We start from the raw sequence: 16,904 nt of genomic DNA on the forward strand, positions 1-16,904 counted from the left end.
ATTGCGAACAGGTCATTAGCCTGGATAACTAGTCGAATCACCTCTGTTTTGCGGCGCAAAGAGCTCCCTGTTCAACCACACTCGCCTGCTAATTTGCGTTGTCCAGGGATTACTAGGAAAGTGAGAGTATGATTTGGTGGAAGGGCTGTAGTTGTTAAATTAACATGTGTTGCTAGGTATTTATTAAGGATTGCAATGCCGAACCTCCAAAACCTTCGCAATGCCAGCGGGGTTTTCTAACCGGAGAAAGTTAGAACGTGTTGCTATGTCGATTTAAGGGTTAGATACCAGTGGACGTATTGATCAGAAGATGAAGTAGCACTTGATTGTACACACTTTAAGAGGCAAAAGTTATACGTTGGCTACGCTAGCAAGCAGGGAACGTCATAGAAGCGGTAGGAAGTGGGCAAAAGACAAACGGCTGCAAAAACCCTGGGAGAGGTGAATCGATATATTATTTTTGAAAAATAGCCTAATGACGATGCGGCGAATCTGAGATGCACTATCAGAACATGATTTGGACGCACCCTAAATACAATGAGCCATCGACTTCTTGAAAATAAAATGCTTCAAAAAAGGACTCTTAGAAAATTTGTACTCTAAGAGAAATGGAAGTTGCAGCTGGCCCAAAAATATATCGATTACAACTAGCTCCAAGTTAATTTTACAAATGAATCGTCTATATATACGTATAAGGGATAAGAAATGTAAAAGATTGTTCCAACATACCGCAAAACATTCCATGCATATGAATATCCCTCGACATAAACTCTTGGTCAGTTGATTTGCTATCCTGAAAATTATATAAATCTAAAAATCTGATAAAAACCTGTATGGCTCAAACCAATTGAGATGGAGTTTCTATATGAAGCTTCTGTGTATGTTGGAAAAAGATTTCAACGATCAGATACCAACTGAATAGACAATTTTTATTCTTTAATAAAGCTCCGAATGGCTATGGAAATTTTTAAAACAACCAACCAGCTCATTATTCTATTAAAAATGTTATGGCTTTCTTTCACGCCAGGAGATGTAGGCGAAAATAAAAATCGTAAATGTTACTTAATTATCAAAACGAAACTTAATATTATCAGAAATGAATAAAAAATTAATTTAAAAAATTATTGCCTTATCTATAACCAGTTGATAGTGTTTTTTATTAAACTGTATGTATTGTATATTGATAAATGATCAGGGTAATGACCTTGGCAACATATGTACTGTACATATATAAAAATGAGCAAAATAGGAAAGGGGTTCACCCTTGTTGTTTTAAAAATGCATGACTCATCACCGTTGATAGCTGAATTTAAAAAATTGAAATCGTTTTCAAATATACGCTTCTTGGCACTGCGCATGTCATTTTGTTTGTCGGTAAACGCTTGGGGGGGGATGGATAAATGTGTTTTCGTCATGTTCAGGATTTCTGCTATCACTTGAAGCTTAAATCAATGGTCGAATATCAAGCAGCCATCCATTCGCGATTTGTCAATTGAAAAGGTTAACCACAGCGTGCTGTGTTTGCGTCACACACGTCCTGGAGTACAATGAATTCTAGAATGAATCTAAGAGGGGTTTTCGCGTAAATTTTCAAAATATAGTTACAGTGGAAACTCTCATGGGCGGACACCGACCGTCGAGCAATTTTTGTCCGCTCAAGAGAGGCGTCCGTTCATAAGAAGGAATAAAACAATTTGTCGAAAAAATTCTATCGAGGAAGGTCACCTTTGTAAGCAAAGATATGACAAAATTTTTATTCCATCCTTTACTAAGCTAAACTTCAACTAAAGATTTATTCAATTTTTATTTACATTACATTATTCAAAAAACTCGGAAATTTTTAACTGACGTAACATTTTCTGATTTTCTTCTAAAAACCGCGTTTGAATATGTCCCTTTAAATTATTTTAATTCTGGAAGCTAATATAGTCGTTTTTATTGTACAAAAAAACTTTAAGATTGAAATTGTTTTCAAAGCAGCCTCATTTGACAACACCTCTGATGCTTCCTCAGGCTGTTCAGTGTCGCAACCCTCTTCATCTAAGCAGATTTCGCTACTGCAACAGTCGATCTCAAGCTCTGGGAGTGTTGATAGGAGCTTAGTGGCTAATTCTTTATCGATTTCGAGGAATTCTATTGCGTCGGAATAGCCCTCCCCAAGTGTTTTTGCCAACTGAAAAATAGAAGACAGCGTTGCTAAGGCAAGTCATCCTCAGGGTTGAATTCTTCTCATTCTGAATCATTTTTATCAAATCTAGCTTGGCTAAAGCAATTTATAATTACTACTGGCTGCACCTTAATCCAAGCTGCGTTTTGATTTTATCAATACTGAAACTGTTTTAGATTATCTATCTATAGTTTCACACGCGCTGATGTGTTTTCATTTCAATATACGTTGAGAATATCTATTTTCTCTTTTAAAGAAAGCATTTTCCTCTCTGACATTATTAATTATTTCACCTTTTCGACTTTTCACTTTAATTTGCTGGGATTGAATGAGACAATGTTGTGCTCATAAACGAAATTAGCAAACACATTTCTTATCAGGGGAGTCCCCAAATTAGTTTGTGGACTTAAGTTTGAATTCCTATGCACAATTTTGTGCGTCGTGTACGCTTTTAAGAGGTTCGTGTCCTGCTATGAGGATTTATTTTAAAAATATATAATCTATTGTCCACATCCGAGAAAAAGGAGTGTCCGCCCAAGAGAGGCAAATTTTTCTGACATATACAAAAAAACTCATAATCAGAGAAAAATTGTCCGCCCAAGAGGAGTGTCCGCTAAGAGAGTTTTTACCGTATAGGCTATTATTAGTTTTGTTTGAGCAAATACCGTAATTCCATGTACTGTGATTTTTTCAGATTTTTCGGTTAGATAGGTTCTGAGAACGGGACCTGTTTCATTTTTTGGAGCAAATCTCATTCTTATCTGTTTCAATCAATATAAAAAAGAAAAATACTAATTGAGCCCTTTCGTTTGATACCGTACATGGCCATGTTCTGTGGGAAAAATTGCCCCTCTTTCCGCATATAAGGGAAGCCCCCCCTCTTACTCCTCTGCCACTCATGAAGCAATTCGCAGACCATATGTTTTCACAAAATTTCGTGATGGTTGCTTCAGTCGTTTCGGAGTAAATATCGTTTGACAAATGGACATACAGAGGACATTGAATCGATTTTAATAAGGTTATGTTTCACATAAACCCTTAGAAGCCATTTTGCCTGTAGATCGTAAAGAACTAAGAAGCAATTTGGTCAGCTTTAAACTATTTTGACATATCTGATAATAAAAAAAAGATACACGAAACTTTCAAAACGTTCACAGCTAGTTGACGATCAATTTGTCGTATAGTGCACGCCTTCAAAGTTTTCAAACCAGCCTCATAATTGTTCCTTGGAGAGGGGGGTCATTTTGTTACCGTGATTTGCAACCGCGTAAAACGTGCTAAGGTCACGTATTCGGTACTGAGTTTTCTACTAAACATTTTAATTTGTTAACCTTCACTCTATTCCCAATGATCATCATTGAATCTATGTATAAGTATAGCAAAAGTCAATAGATATTTCCTTTTCGTTAATTTATTGTATTCCTTACCATCTTGAAATAAATTTTTCAGACTATTTTCTTAAATATATATACTTTTATTTTGTAACTGTATTATTTCAAGTCTTTCGCGGTAACTCGAAGATGTAGTGGCTAAATCTTATTTTCTAGAATTATTTGCTTTTTTGTGACCTTTGCGTAGTATGGTACGTTTTTCCTTGTGTGTTATTTATTAAACCTTTATCACTTCATTGATGTATCCTGGAAACCGTTGGTATACCATCCCTGATTGATTGCAGTCTCCTAATTGTGGTTTTGTATTGATTATGGTAGTCTGTATTCCTCATATTCGCAGTCTCTTTTTCAGCCATCTGTAGGCTGGCCTTGCATTCTTCTTTCTCAATAATGCCGTGAGCTGTGATAATTTCGTTTTACATATCTGACTTTGAGAACGCCTATTAATAGGGTATTATCGGAGTTCATTTTTTGTTACTTTATGTTGTCTCAATATTATAAGCAAGATATTAAATTACACATTTTACCCTAATAATGAGTACCGTGAGGGAAATTTAAGCATTTTAGAATAAAAATAAAGAAACCATTTCTCAAAAAATTAACATGGAGTTTTCCATTGCATTAATTAGTAACAATTTTGTCGACTTGGTAGCTGCCTAGATAAATAGCCAACATTCCGAATGATCTTATGGCAAATCGAGCCCCCAATCAAAGTATTCACGCATATTTGTTTGTTTGTCATGCTTATGTGGATTTAGTGGGAACTTTAACTTTTATCATTTCTTGGTATAATTAGAATAATTTTCCGACAACTGGAAATGAAAGATATGACTCACTCGGTTTTGCAAAAATTTATATAAAGTCAAATGTAACGTTCTTATCTCATAAGAGTTTTTCTTCATTTGGCTTACAGGAAATTAACATGTTTAAAAAAAAATCCGAAATAGATATTTTTATTAAATTTTAGACATGTTTTTATTTTGTAGTATTTTTTCCACGCTGTTTGTAGCGAAGAAAACAAAGAAATTAAATCAGAGACGCCTGATGGGGGAAATCAGTTGGAACCCTATTTCTATTAATTTTACAACCACAATTGCTAAGGTGTGATCTAGTGCGTTGTCGTGATAGAAAAGGACTTTTTTGTGGCTCGGTTTCGAAACTGTTATTTCTGCCCTTAAACCTTGCTTTATCTCGTTGTTTTGCATTTCATCAAGTAAAGTTTTATTACCAAACGAAATTCTTTTTCGTCCATTTTTTGAAAATCACTCGACTTCTTCGATTCAAACGAATGCCAAACACAAAGAAACATACCTATCTGACAGAAAAGTGTGTTCTTTCAAGATATGCGACTAACTAAAAATGACACCGATACGCGCCAGTTTTTCGATTTAGCGAATATACAATATTTCGGGAATCATTTGTAGCCTTCTTATGTGGGCAATCTTCTAGAGAAGCCTGTATAAGTAGAATTAATAAAACCTTTAGTTAAAGGGAGAGATGCCTGTAAACTGCCAAAAACAAGTCAATTTTCATGTTTTTTCTTATGTAAATGTAACGTTTTAACAATCTTAATTATATATGTTCAAATGAAATATTTCAATTTTGTTTTACTCTCAAAAACTTAAAATGGTGGTAATATTCGGACTTGTTTCAAAGACGTCGCAATCGGAATGCCAAATCGGTGTGCTACTCCAATGGCGTCCTTAATTTTTAGTATAGATAGTAGTGCTTCAAGGGTGTGTGCAACATTTTAGCAAGATCAAAAAATTATTATCTGGCACACCAATTTGAAAAATACCATCTTGAAAAAAATGTGTTTAAATGAAAAGGCGATAATTGAAAGGACTTACAGTATTTAGCTATATTCCGTTTCCTATCCATATCTATAATAGTTAGTCGTCTAAAAACGATTCAGAATGTCAGAGATTATGAGAAGGCCGGCATTCTCTTACAGGGGCATAGATACTTCGAAGGCTATAACTTCAAAATTATTCCCAATTTCGATTTAAAATTTTCAGGGTTTATTATACGGAAGATTATCATCATATTCAGATGAAAAAAAATGTGACTTCGCTGAACAGGTTACAAGTATCTCCCCTTAAGAAAGCAAATGTCTTCTTTTACACTTGTCTTCCACCACCACTACCATTTCCAACTTTGGCGATCAACACCTTTAAGTATGATCGAATTTTGCTGTATGTTGATAAATGTATATATTTTTCAATTCGTTTTCTAATTAATTAAACCCATAAACTTACACTGAAGCAGGGAACAAATGGTCTCTAAAATGCGGTATTTCTAAGAAAAATTTTTAGACAAAAATTTGGAATCCCCTGACTTACATGAATAGATTGCCTAATAAGCTAATCCAAGATTTAATGATGGTCAAAAATAATTCAAGGAGGAAATTCACGAAAATTGCGTCCCTTTGGGACCAATATAAAGCAAAATTTGCTAGACTCTGTATGTCTATATGTATTTCGTAACAGTTCGCATTATGCAGATTAAGATTAATGGGCCTGTGGAGAGCACAGCAAAGACATACATTATCATTTATTGTTCATCAAGTAGCAGATTGACAGTATGTCGTCATATGGCATTAAGTCAAAAATAAAATAAATTTCTTTGCAAAACTTGCTTACTCTTTCTTCACATTATACTCGGTGGCCTTGCTTTCCTTAACATGAATAACATTGTTCAATAGAATTAAGTTAAAATCCTAAAAAAATGAATTCGCATGGCCAACATGTAAACATTGATTAGATTTTCCTAACACATAAGGCAATAACGATTTTCAGTAGTAAATTTTGATAACCTTGGACAACCGCGTTGGATATGGAACATTTTTTATTATTAAAAAAAAATTCAGCGAAGCTATTCCAATGTACTTCTACGGATCATTCCAATGAGTTATTTTTGCTCGATTATTCATATGGAGTCAACAATTGATTATCTCCCGACAGTTATTAGTGCCTACAAACGCAGATTTTTCGACCAGTGCTAATATAAAACTAACTTCTTAAGATCAACTGGTTTGTATGAAAAAAAGTATCTTTCTATTGCTCACAGCTACTATACAGCTAATTTCGAAGAAAACATGTGATTCGAATCGGACCAGTTGTTTATTGCAAATATTTGCGTTTTTATCAGATGTGAAGTTACAGAGTAGAATAGCCCAAAAAAAATAACAAGTTAGATGTTATTTCTTAATTATAGGGTGCCCCAATCTTTCAAGTGATGGTATATGTACCTGTATGTGGGGCTTCTATGGCACGTGCATAATCGATGTTAATTAAAAAATCGAGAGAATTAGATGATCCAGATGATATTCACGAGACAGATGAACTATTTTTCAATTTGAATCAAAGCAAATTGGAATCAATGTGGTGTGATTATTTTGTAAAAAGTTTCTTTGACCCGGATGGCCGTTGAATTAACGGTCCAATGATAATTTTTAGGTAAACTGTATTTATTTTTACATTAGTTTTGATCAGTGAAAATAAACTTATGTAAATCCATTCTGGCAAGCATAAAATATATGTTCCTTTTTTTGGCCTATGACTTTTCTACTGAAGTTGATGCATATATCGACTGTTTGTTGTGAGCAGTTATCATGTTTTTATGCCGTGCTTTCCTTAGCCTCTTCAATGCCAAGGTACAGGACAGTTTGTACCGAGATAATGTTCCTCATAAACTTGGAACAATTTAAAACCTTTAGGGCCTCCGAGGGAACCAAAATCAAAAATCAGTAGGAGTGATATTTCCTAGACAATGTCAGTGTAAAAAAACGGCTTTACAGATCTGAAAGGATTTATGTATTTGTGTTGAATCTCCGTATGCAAGATAGTTCCATTTGTTGGTAGCTCGTATGTAGCTGTACATATATGCATTTAGCAATTACACCCCGGTTTTGTATATATAGGGATTTTCTGTATTATTATTGTTAAAGTCCCTATTCCCCCAAAAATCTTCAGGCATCTTGGCAAGTCTGGTGCTCCTACAGTCATATTTTTTCTGCTTAGTGCCTTTCTCCTAGTTTGGATGATGAGCATAGTTACGTTCTTGCGCCCGAACCTAGACTTAGAAAGACGTGTATAATCGAATTATTATACCCCACTCCCTGAATGCTTTATGATCGCAATTAACTTTACAGACACATAAAGCAATTCGACGACTAGAAAAGTATAGTTTTGCCTAGGTTGCATCCTGAAACGTTCAATCTCTCATATAGGAGCTCGTTGTCGTTATTCCTTTTGCCAAAAACTAAATCCTTTTTTTTTCGAAAACTGATCCACTGGCAATCGGCCCTCGGTGATGGTGCTCAGTTTCGACATTGACACAAAAGATCCTTATACTCACCGCCCCTTATTTAAATGTCTGCACAGTTTGAAATAAGTTTATTCCTTCGAAAAAAAAATACTTTCTCCTTGTCTCTGAAATTAACCGAAATCGCGGCCTTCATTTTATCCTCACTTGAAAATTTTGTTCGTGCAAAATTCTTCCTTCATTTTCGGGGATAAATAATTATCGCTCATAGCTAAATCTGGACTACATGGAGGGTGAGGCTATACTCTGCCGCAACCATCGCAACGCGTGCTGTGTACACAGGTCCGTTACTGTGCAAAACCAGCACATTTTTGGTCCACTTTCATCGCCTTTTCTCCATCACAGCATCTTTAAATGTTTCGAATAGCCCAGCGTATCCCGCAGTTATAGACATCTTATTCTTTGAAGGCGATCAATATGATTAATTGTGAATCCCAAAATAATGTAGCCATAAGTTTTCCAGCTATCTGGGACAACTTGACTTTCTTTGGGTACGGTGTGCTCTTCTGTGACATTGCATAGAGTCTTATTTAAACTCAGATTCATAGTGATGAATCCAATGTTCATATCCAGTAACAATTCAGTCCAAAACATCTGTTCTCACTCGCCGCTGTTTTTGATGCGGCATGGGCGCCTTTGGTACCCATTTGGCGCAGACCTTTGACATGCCAAGATGGCCTTGCAGGATTGTCAAAATAGTTGTAGGTGATAATCATTTCTGCGAGCTGTTTCTTCTTCAAACGGACATTATTAATATTAAGTTTTCAAATCTTTCAATGGTTACCTCCCCGGGACGCCCCGGCCTCGAATTGTTCTTCCAGCGAATCTCTGGCTTAAAAAGTCGTGTCATGGACAAAAGTCCCCGCAAAGAGATGAGATCTCTTCCAAAATGACTTCCAGAGTTTTTTCTTGTTTGATAAGCAACTTAATTTTGTGTAAAACTCGATTTTCTTCATGCTTGGACTTTTCTATCAGATTGACTTGTATGATCGACTACTACTACGATTGCGTGGGTGCAGCGAATTATTTTAATTTTTTTGTTTAAGTCCATAGGCCGAAGACGGTATCAAACGAGTACGGCCATATCAAACTAAGATGGAGGGTTCGATTTTAAGCACACCATCGAGTCTCTTGTTAATTTTGTTGCTTATTCGGTAAAATATAGTCTCAAAACTCATCCCACAGTACCCACAGTAGTTTCTTTGGGTGAAATCGGAATTTCATACGAGTAAGAAGGGTAATCCAAAAGTAGTGACAATGGGTCGTTTCCAGCTCAAATCCTACTTGCTTGTATATCCACTAGGCCAGCTTAGACATCAAATACCTTTTGCTTAAGAAATGTTAAGCATAGACATACATTAAGGATTTCTACTTCTCCATATCCCACAGTTGCACGCTTGGTCAAGGAGTTTAAACTGAACAGAAAATCCACTAAAACTTCGGAGATGACCCACGTTCCTCACTACATCGATCGTGGAAAAATTACGAGAGAGGCGTCTTCGATGGTATCTTCACATAATTCGCGCTAACGGCAATTCACTTGCTAAGATTGGTTTGAACATTGAAGTCAATGTAAGTGACCAAGAGGCCGGTCAAAACAACGGTAGCTTCGTACGCTGCATAATTATTCGAAAGCCTTGCGACAAAATGCGCTTGATAGTTGTTATTTATAACCAATTCCTCCGATTAACGGCGGTAACTTTTCAACGACTTCGAAACGGCGTAAATTTAAGAGAAAAAATTGGTTTTTTAAGAAAAAGTTGTCCTAAAATTGGTCATGAAATAATTGAATTTTTCTCGATCGAAAAAATCCTACGTCCTTATTTTATTTTATTTTATCGGTTGAAAATTGAAACGCTAGATATTCGCGCAATTCGAAAAACGTGGTTTCGAAAAAAACGCCTTTAAATTTTCGAGAGTTAACATTTTAAGGAAATTCATTTTGTACCTCTAATCTACAATGCCTGGACTATACAGTAGATCTTCAAGAAGCATATTTTTATCCCTCTCATCCTTCCTTGGCGAGAAACGTACTCTACGGGCTTCTCTAGCTTCTTCAGTGAGAAAACGCTCCGACTGCGCTATGCGCGTTGAGTCAGCTTCTGAGCAAAATTTATAACAATTAAATGCCATTTTAATACTAAACTGATTCAGAACTTGCAGGACACCGTTGTAGGTATCATTGGGATAAATTATGGCTAGGCTCGGGGAGAGTTTTGCTACTGGAAGCAGATTTAGGACTCATTGATTATACCATCGCATTAACACTTTTTTCTTAGTTTTAAGTAAATCCGCTCAAGCATCCCGTTTGTAACTCATCTTTCTTTAATCAATTTAAAATGAGGTTTTACTGCCTGAGATACTATATTTGACACTACTGGACCATGCTCACAATTACTTCCATCTCCTTTGCTTGCCTTTCATGCCAAGTACACCATGAACTCTCTCAGGACATAAGTGATGTTGAAGCGTCGCGTAAATACGTTTTTTGTTTTTCATATTTTCAATTGAGTTTCTGTTTTTGCGTATAGTTCCACTCATTTTTAAGGTTGTGTAAACACTGTCTGTCTGTCTGTCCATTTGTCTGTCTTTTTTTGCTGTCTGTCCGTCACACGCATTTTTCTCGGAGACGGCTATAGCGATTGACACTAAATTTGGTACCAAGGTGGGAACTGTGAACGCTCACGCATACAGTGGGTTACATCCTTTTAAGTCGAATTTAAGGAGGGGGTCCCCATACATACAAAAAAAAAAATTTTCCATCAAATATAGTCATGTGGGGTATCAAATTAAAGGTTTTGATATTTTTTGGAAAGGTGGGAGTGCGGGGGGTTGAAAGTGATCATTTCTTTAAGGAGGCCATTCTCAGAAACTACCAAACTGAAAAATCTGAAAAAAAATCAGGAGGCTGCCGCTCTATGGTGCCTGGGCTCCAAAATACCTTCCATACCGATATCAAATAAAGTTAATAATAGTATATTGCTATAATTTTTTGTGATTGGCTAAAAACCCCCCTTAAGTTGATCCTAGCACCACGAAGTAGGCTATAATGTAGAGCATGATATTACCAAGTTTGGTGGAAATCGCACTATTTTTAACAAAGTTATAATACGTCAAAGTTGTTGCCTCTTTGAAAATTGAAGACTATGAATGACCCGAAAGTGGATACTCTCACATAATATATGGATATATTACGTGCTACGTACTAAGAAATACACAAAACGTTTCGTACCTGAAGCGTCCAGCTTCCCTTTTCCCGACTAGTTATAAAATATAACAATATCACTCTAAAGTTAAATGGCGCAATTTGCTCCCAAAATTGCTTGGAAATCGACACCATCAAAAATACACTTTCGCCATTTAAAAAAATTTCCTTCACAAAAATATTGTTGGATATAATTTTTGAATTATGAAAAAAATCGGAAGGTGGTATTACCCCTTAAGTTCACCGTCAGAACGTCTCCACATCCTCCTCTATCTTACGAATTTTCACAATATTATATTATCAAGTCTGGGCAATTGAGTGGAACATCTCATATTAAAAATTCGACCGGGACATGTGTATATATTATTTTATTAAACATCAAAGCAATTTCTGTTGTCACCATTTACACCCAATATTTCCATATCAGGTTTCTTTTTATTATAGAACTATATGATCACATTATATTTAGTTTTAGAATAATGAGTAACAATTGTGTTATCATCTTTCCATTTTCGATCAAAGTATCTTTGTGTTCGAGCAACGTTTTCTTAATTGCGTTTTTAAATAAAAACTTGCTCCCACCCATACAGCACTTACTATAATCATTCTACTATGTATTTTCCATGGATCCGCAACCTGACGAAATCTATTTTGGGATTTTTTAAGAAAAAGAGAAGTAAACTAAAAGCGTATTTGTAGATAGTGGCCATTTCATTTTAAACACCAATTACCTGGTGACTATTTTTAGCCCCAAAATACATAACCGGTACGTTTGGAATGTAAGTACGTTTTAGTGAGTCATAAAATGAACTCAGCGCTACTACCTAAACGCTCAGGAAAAAAACATGATATAACAGCAAAATGAAAGGTAAGAAGAATTAGCGTAGCTAAAAATAAAAACAACTTGGACAAAAAAGCAACACGTGAGCATTTCAGACAAAAGCAATATTCTCTATAACGATTCTTCCATGAGGGAAGAGCCAATTTATTGCTATGTAAGCTTAACGTACTGGAATTCAAGTTTTTAGACTTTGGAATATATAATTTTGAATATTTATTTACTTATTAAATTGAAAAGTGTCTGACGTGTGTATTTTTTTGTTTCAGATATGGCACGAGACTCTGCCGTACAGCATCACCCTGTACCGTCTGGTGATATAGACCAAGAAATACTGGAGGTAAATATTCAAAATATAAAGGTATTTTATTACGATAAAAATACAATGGTTGTGGTTAAAGTCCAGGAATAAAACACTGGTTGAATATTCATAACTTTGCGCGGATATCAGTTGGGTTTTCCCGGTTACTGTTATGAATGTGTGTTGTCAGTTTATAGGCAAACAACCTGAATCTGATTTTTTTAAGAACTATTATTTTCGGAATAAAATTTAAGCCCCCCCCAGCATTAAGCAATTCCTAATTTTAGTCGAGTGTTCACGGCTCATCGATTTGTCCAAAGTTGAGCTTGTTTTTAATTAATTAGAATAAATGTTATTTTCGGCATAGACCAGTGTTTCTACAGTCAAAATTCTTTCTCAAATGTTTGAATAATCAGATCATCTGTTCTCTATCACTATCTGCGTCGTCCAGAATCTTGAGAACCATCTATACCGTTAATCTAATTAATTCAGATACAGATATTCAGTTGCATTGTCTCTGTGAAAAGTTTATTTTCATCAAATTGGAATTAATTTAAATATCAAAATATCACCAATAAAAAAGATCATTATAGAAGAATTAGAGGGTGAGATGCCAACGAATGTTAGAATGAAATTGGACCATATTTCAGATATTGATTAAAATCATTTCTATACGCTGTGTGTGTTCTCATAGAATAATGTATGATCTCCGCTATTTTAACTAATTTATATAATTTAAACTGATCGCTTGAAAAAAGGAATAAAAAAATTCGGTGCTTCCTCTACATTATATTCAGCAAAAATTCAGTCGATCCCACGATGTCATACATAAGATTATAAAACTGTGGGAAATTTACTAAAAAAACGTCAACCAAGCAATGAAGGAAAATCAACAAACCTGAATTCCACGCTAAGTGTTCTTTCATTATGTCACAGCAAACCAAATGAGTGCGGAAGTGTGGCTTGTGCTTTTGAAAACGAGGATTTATCCACTTTTCCCCAAACGTTGATATTTCAGGTGAAGTAAAATATACAAATGCGGAAGCATTGTGCGAAAATGTACTTAAAAAACGGGTAATTAGGGAGGTTTTTTTTGTCGAATGGAAAACCAATTGGCTTGGACGGATCCGAGGGAATAAATTAAGACTGGTATGTTTCAGGATAAGTTAGAACATTGATATGGGCCAAAATTCTGTTAATAGCAGAATGACACCGCTTCGATGTTGTAACTTATCTGGAATAGAATTTCAGCATTCGAACATAATTATTAGGTGAGTCGATGAACGGCAATTCTATTAGTTATTTGACTTTTATTCGGTAACGCAGCGATTCATACTACATCCATTATATTAGGCCACTCCTGGCATATGGGAAGAAAATGATGCAACCCTCGAATATCAATGCTATGAAGGAAATTGTTCAAATAATCGTACTACTTCGAAACCTATAAAAGTTAATATACGTAGCCTTTACACTCCAGAATCTATGAGCATATAACATGTCTCTAATTTATTATTTATTATTCCGCTTTCTATCCTATCACTGTCAAGGGTATCCTTGATATCGGATGACGATCGCTAGTTGCGTATGTCATAGATGTGGTGCTTTCTTCTTCTTCTTCTTTCTCCTCTTTAGTCTTTGTCCCGTTCAGTAGTGGGGTACGGTCGTCTAGATTGAATTCGCCATAGTAGTTCCTAGGCTCGACCCGGGGGGGCCCGAAAGGTTCTCATATCACCACTTAGTATCAGGCCTTCGTTGTGTCGGTAGGCCCGATGGTTTCCCAAGAACTTCTATGTTCAGACCAGATAGCAAGTTTTCAATGATGAATTGCCGCAAGTTGGCTTTCAGTCTTTGGTGTATGGTTCATGATCTGAGTTGAGTTTCCACAAACACAGGGGTTTACCATACTGTGAAATTTGACAAACAGTGCAAGTCCGCATATACCTAAGCACAACATGATATGTTTGTATGTGTCTCGGTTGACTCAGTGGGAAGAGCAGTAGGTTGTTGTACGAAAGATCGCGGTTCAAATCTCACTGGTTGCAGTGGGATTTGTATCGTATCTGCATGTCGGATACCAGTCGACTCAACTGTATACCTAAGCAAAATCAAAGTTATAATCACGGACGAGTGCAATACTGATCATATTGCCCCGTACAGTGTACTTTTACGGTCTTGAATAAAGTGCTCTAACACAACTCATCGTCTTGATCCAATTGGATTGTTGCGCTAACGAGCATATAATCGCTTGCCGCTTTATTAAAATCCTTCGATTTCTGACTATGGGTTGGAAATTTTCAATCACCCAAACAAATATTTTTAGAAAACCGTACTTTGTCTGCTGCTATCTAGGAGCTTGTCCCTACATGTTATGGTGGAATTTTTTTAACGTTTTGAGTAGAGTCTTCATGTTTGCTTTTTCTCCTTTATGCTATGGGACTCACATTATTCTTCTCTGATATCCGCTAGTCATGCAGCAATCTCTTTTCCTGTTTTTTCCTTGTTATCGCTTAAGGTCTCGTCCAAAGATTACTGAGTTTCTTGTTACCTGACATGGTCCACTTCCTGATATTTAGTATCTGTTTGTGATTCTATCTGGCTAAGAAAAAGCTAATGATTATTGAAGTCAACTGGTTGGTAAGGTAAAGTACAATTTTGAAGGTTTTATTGTGTTCTCCAGTGTCAAAAAGCTTTCATTTGTCGCGCACTTCAGAAGTATTTTTTGTTTTTCGTATTTTTTGTTGTATTTGGTTTGCCCTACAACAATCAATCGACATGAACTGGTAATTCATCGCTTTAAAAACGATGTTCTCAAAATTGCTGAAATTGTCAATTTAAGTACCTCTTAAATAAATTTTTTAGCGAGCCATCAAAGTAAACCCCAAGCTATCTGCTCCGAAATTGGCTAGTGAGGTTCCTGATGAATCAGAAAAGTCGTGCTGTTCTGAAACAGTCCGACCAGTGCTGCGCGACCGTAATTTATACGGCCGAGTAGCTCGCCTAGTACTCCAACAATAAAAACGAAAAGCCGATTTGCTTTTACAGGGAGCACATGAATAATTATCCTACGTCTTAAAATATCGTAATTTTTGCGAAGGTATCAAAGTTTGACGTTTTCGGCTCCTATGACTGGCGCAAAGTAACTACTTAGCTGAACAAAGAGAACTTCAAAACAACTGTGATGCATGGTAGTGGTCTGCATGGGAGTGGTCTTATTATGATTTGGGCTTGAATGTCCGTAACCGGAGTTGATAGCCTAGTCTTTGTTGGGGGAACAATGAAACTATACTGAAGAAAAATTTACTCCTGGGATGGGAGTGAGATTTCTGCTGATAAGATAATGATCCGAAGCATAAGTCCAGAAATGTGCAAACTTGCCTGATTTGGAACTGGTCACACGTAATAATTATATAAACGTCATCGAAAATTTATGAATAATTTCGGACAATAACATAAGAAAGTCTTGCTGGCAGAATGGCAAAAATTACTCATGATTTTACACAAAAGCTGGTTAACTCAATGCCAAATAGGCTCCAGGCTGTTATTAAAGCGAAAGAATATCAAACTAATAATTATTAGCACACATGTTTTATTTAAAAATAATTTGAAACTGTATCAAATAAGCTGTTCTTGTTTTGGTTTTCACGTTTTCTAGCTCTTATACAGTGTGCTTTCCTAATTAAACAAAAACTTCCATTTCCTTCTTTAAAATGGCATTAAAACATCTTCGATATTGTAAATAGTGTTTGAACTATAGCAACAGCGATTTTTCAAAAAACTCTGTAAATAAGGTAGTGTATATTCTCTCTTATCTCTTAGCAAGTAGTTATTTGGCGCGGAAGGAGCCACTTTTACCTGCTATGACTTTGTTAATGATAGTCGTATTTCCACCAAACTTTCCAGTATAATGTTTTCTATAAAAAACCTATCCTATTACACAATTTTACGAACCTAGGATGAATTTAGGGGGGGGTTGTCCTCCTAATATCGTAACGGAAAGTATTTTGAGGCCTTGATTCTATATACGCGGACCACCATAATTTTTTTTCAGATTTTTCGGTAGTGAATTCGAAAACAACCACATTCTAAACTCAAATTATTCCTCAAAAAGTAACAAAAAATTCCTATCATTACCGAAATTAAAAGTGTATATTAATCAAGGTTAGCTTCGTTAATCTAGTAGCTAAATACATCCTACATATTTTCCACCTACTTTTCTTACACTAAACTGTCATTTTTACAATGTCCGCAATTGTTCAAACTTTATTTCGCTAAAGGTTTTTTCATACTCAAAGTTTACGTCTTGCATCTTTCCAGTTGGATCATTCATATAACTCCTCTCTAATGAACCCTGATTTACGTGAGTGCGGAACTCTAATTTGCCCAAAAGTTTGTTGATAGTGGGAGAAAGCGAATTTTCAAACTTGTTAACCGGCTCGAAATTCGGATATTTATTAATTTCCCATTATATTATCCATTCAATTTTATGGAGCAGTTTTAACAAAGATTTTAGAAAAAAATGTTATTTTGTTTAGATTGCAACGAAAGGTTAAACCAGCCGTTTTCTAGCTAATTGCAGGAATTAAAAGATTTATTTTAAAAAACAGACGCGGTTTATTTTCAGCAGTATCGATATTTCGAGCTGCCAAATGATCGCCGGTCCTTAAAATTGTAAA

The 16,904-nt window shown here is 35.7% G+C and overlaps 1 protein-coding gene across 8 annotated transcripts in view; it reads left to right on the forward strand.

Moving 5' to 3' along the window:
- LOC119658055 (histone deacetylase 4) overlaps positions 1–16,904 on the forward strand; it is a 322,316-nt gene that overhangs the window by 263,749 nt on the left and 41,663 nt on the right. For all 8 annotated transcript variants that reach the window (XM_038065300.1, XM_038065308.1, XM_038065301.1 and 5 more), the window contains one exon: positions 12,197–12,267. In XM_038065300.1, coding sequence (XP_037921228.1) covers positions 12,197–12,267 — 71 coding nt within the window. The remainder of the gene's footprint in view (positions 1–12,196; positions 12,268–16,904) is intronic.

Source organism: Hermetia illucens, chromosome 5 (genome assembly GCF_905115235.1).
Source record: "Hermetia illucens chromosome 5, iHerIll2.2.curated.20191125, whole genome shotgun sequence".
NCBI classification, from domain to species: domain Eukaryota; kingdom Metazoa; phylum Arthropoda; class Insecta; order Diptera; family Stratiomyidae; genus Hermetia; species Hermetia illucens.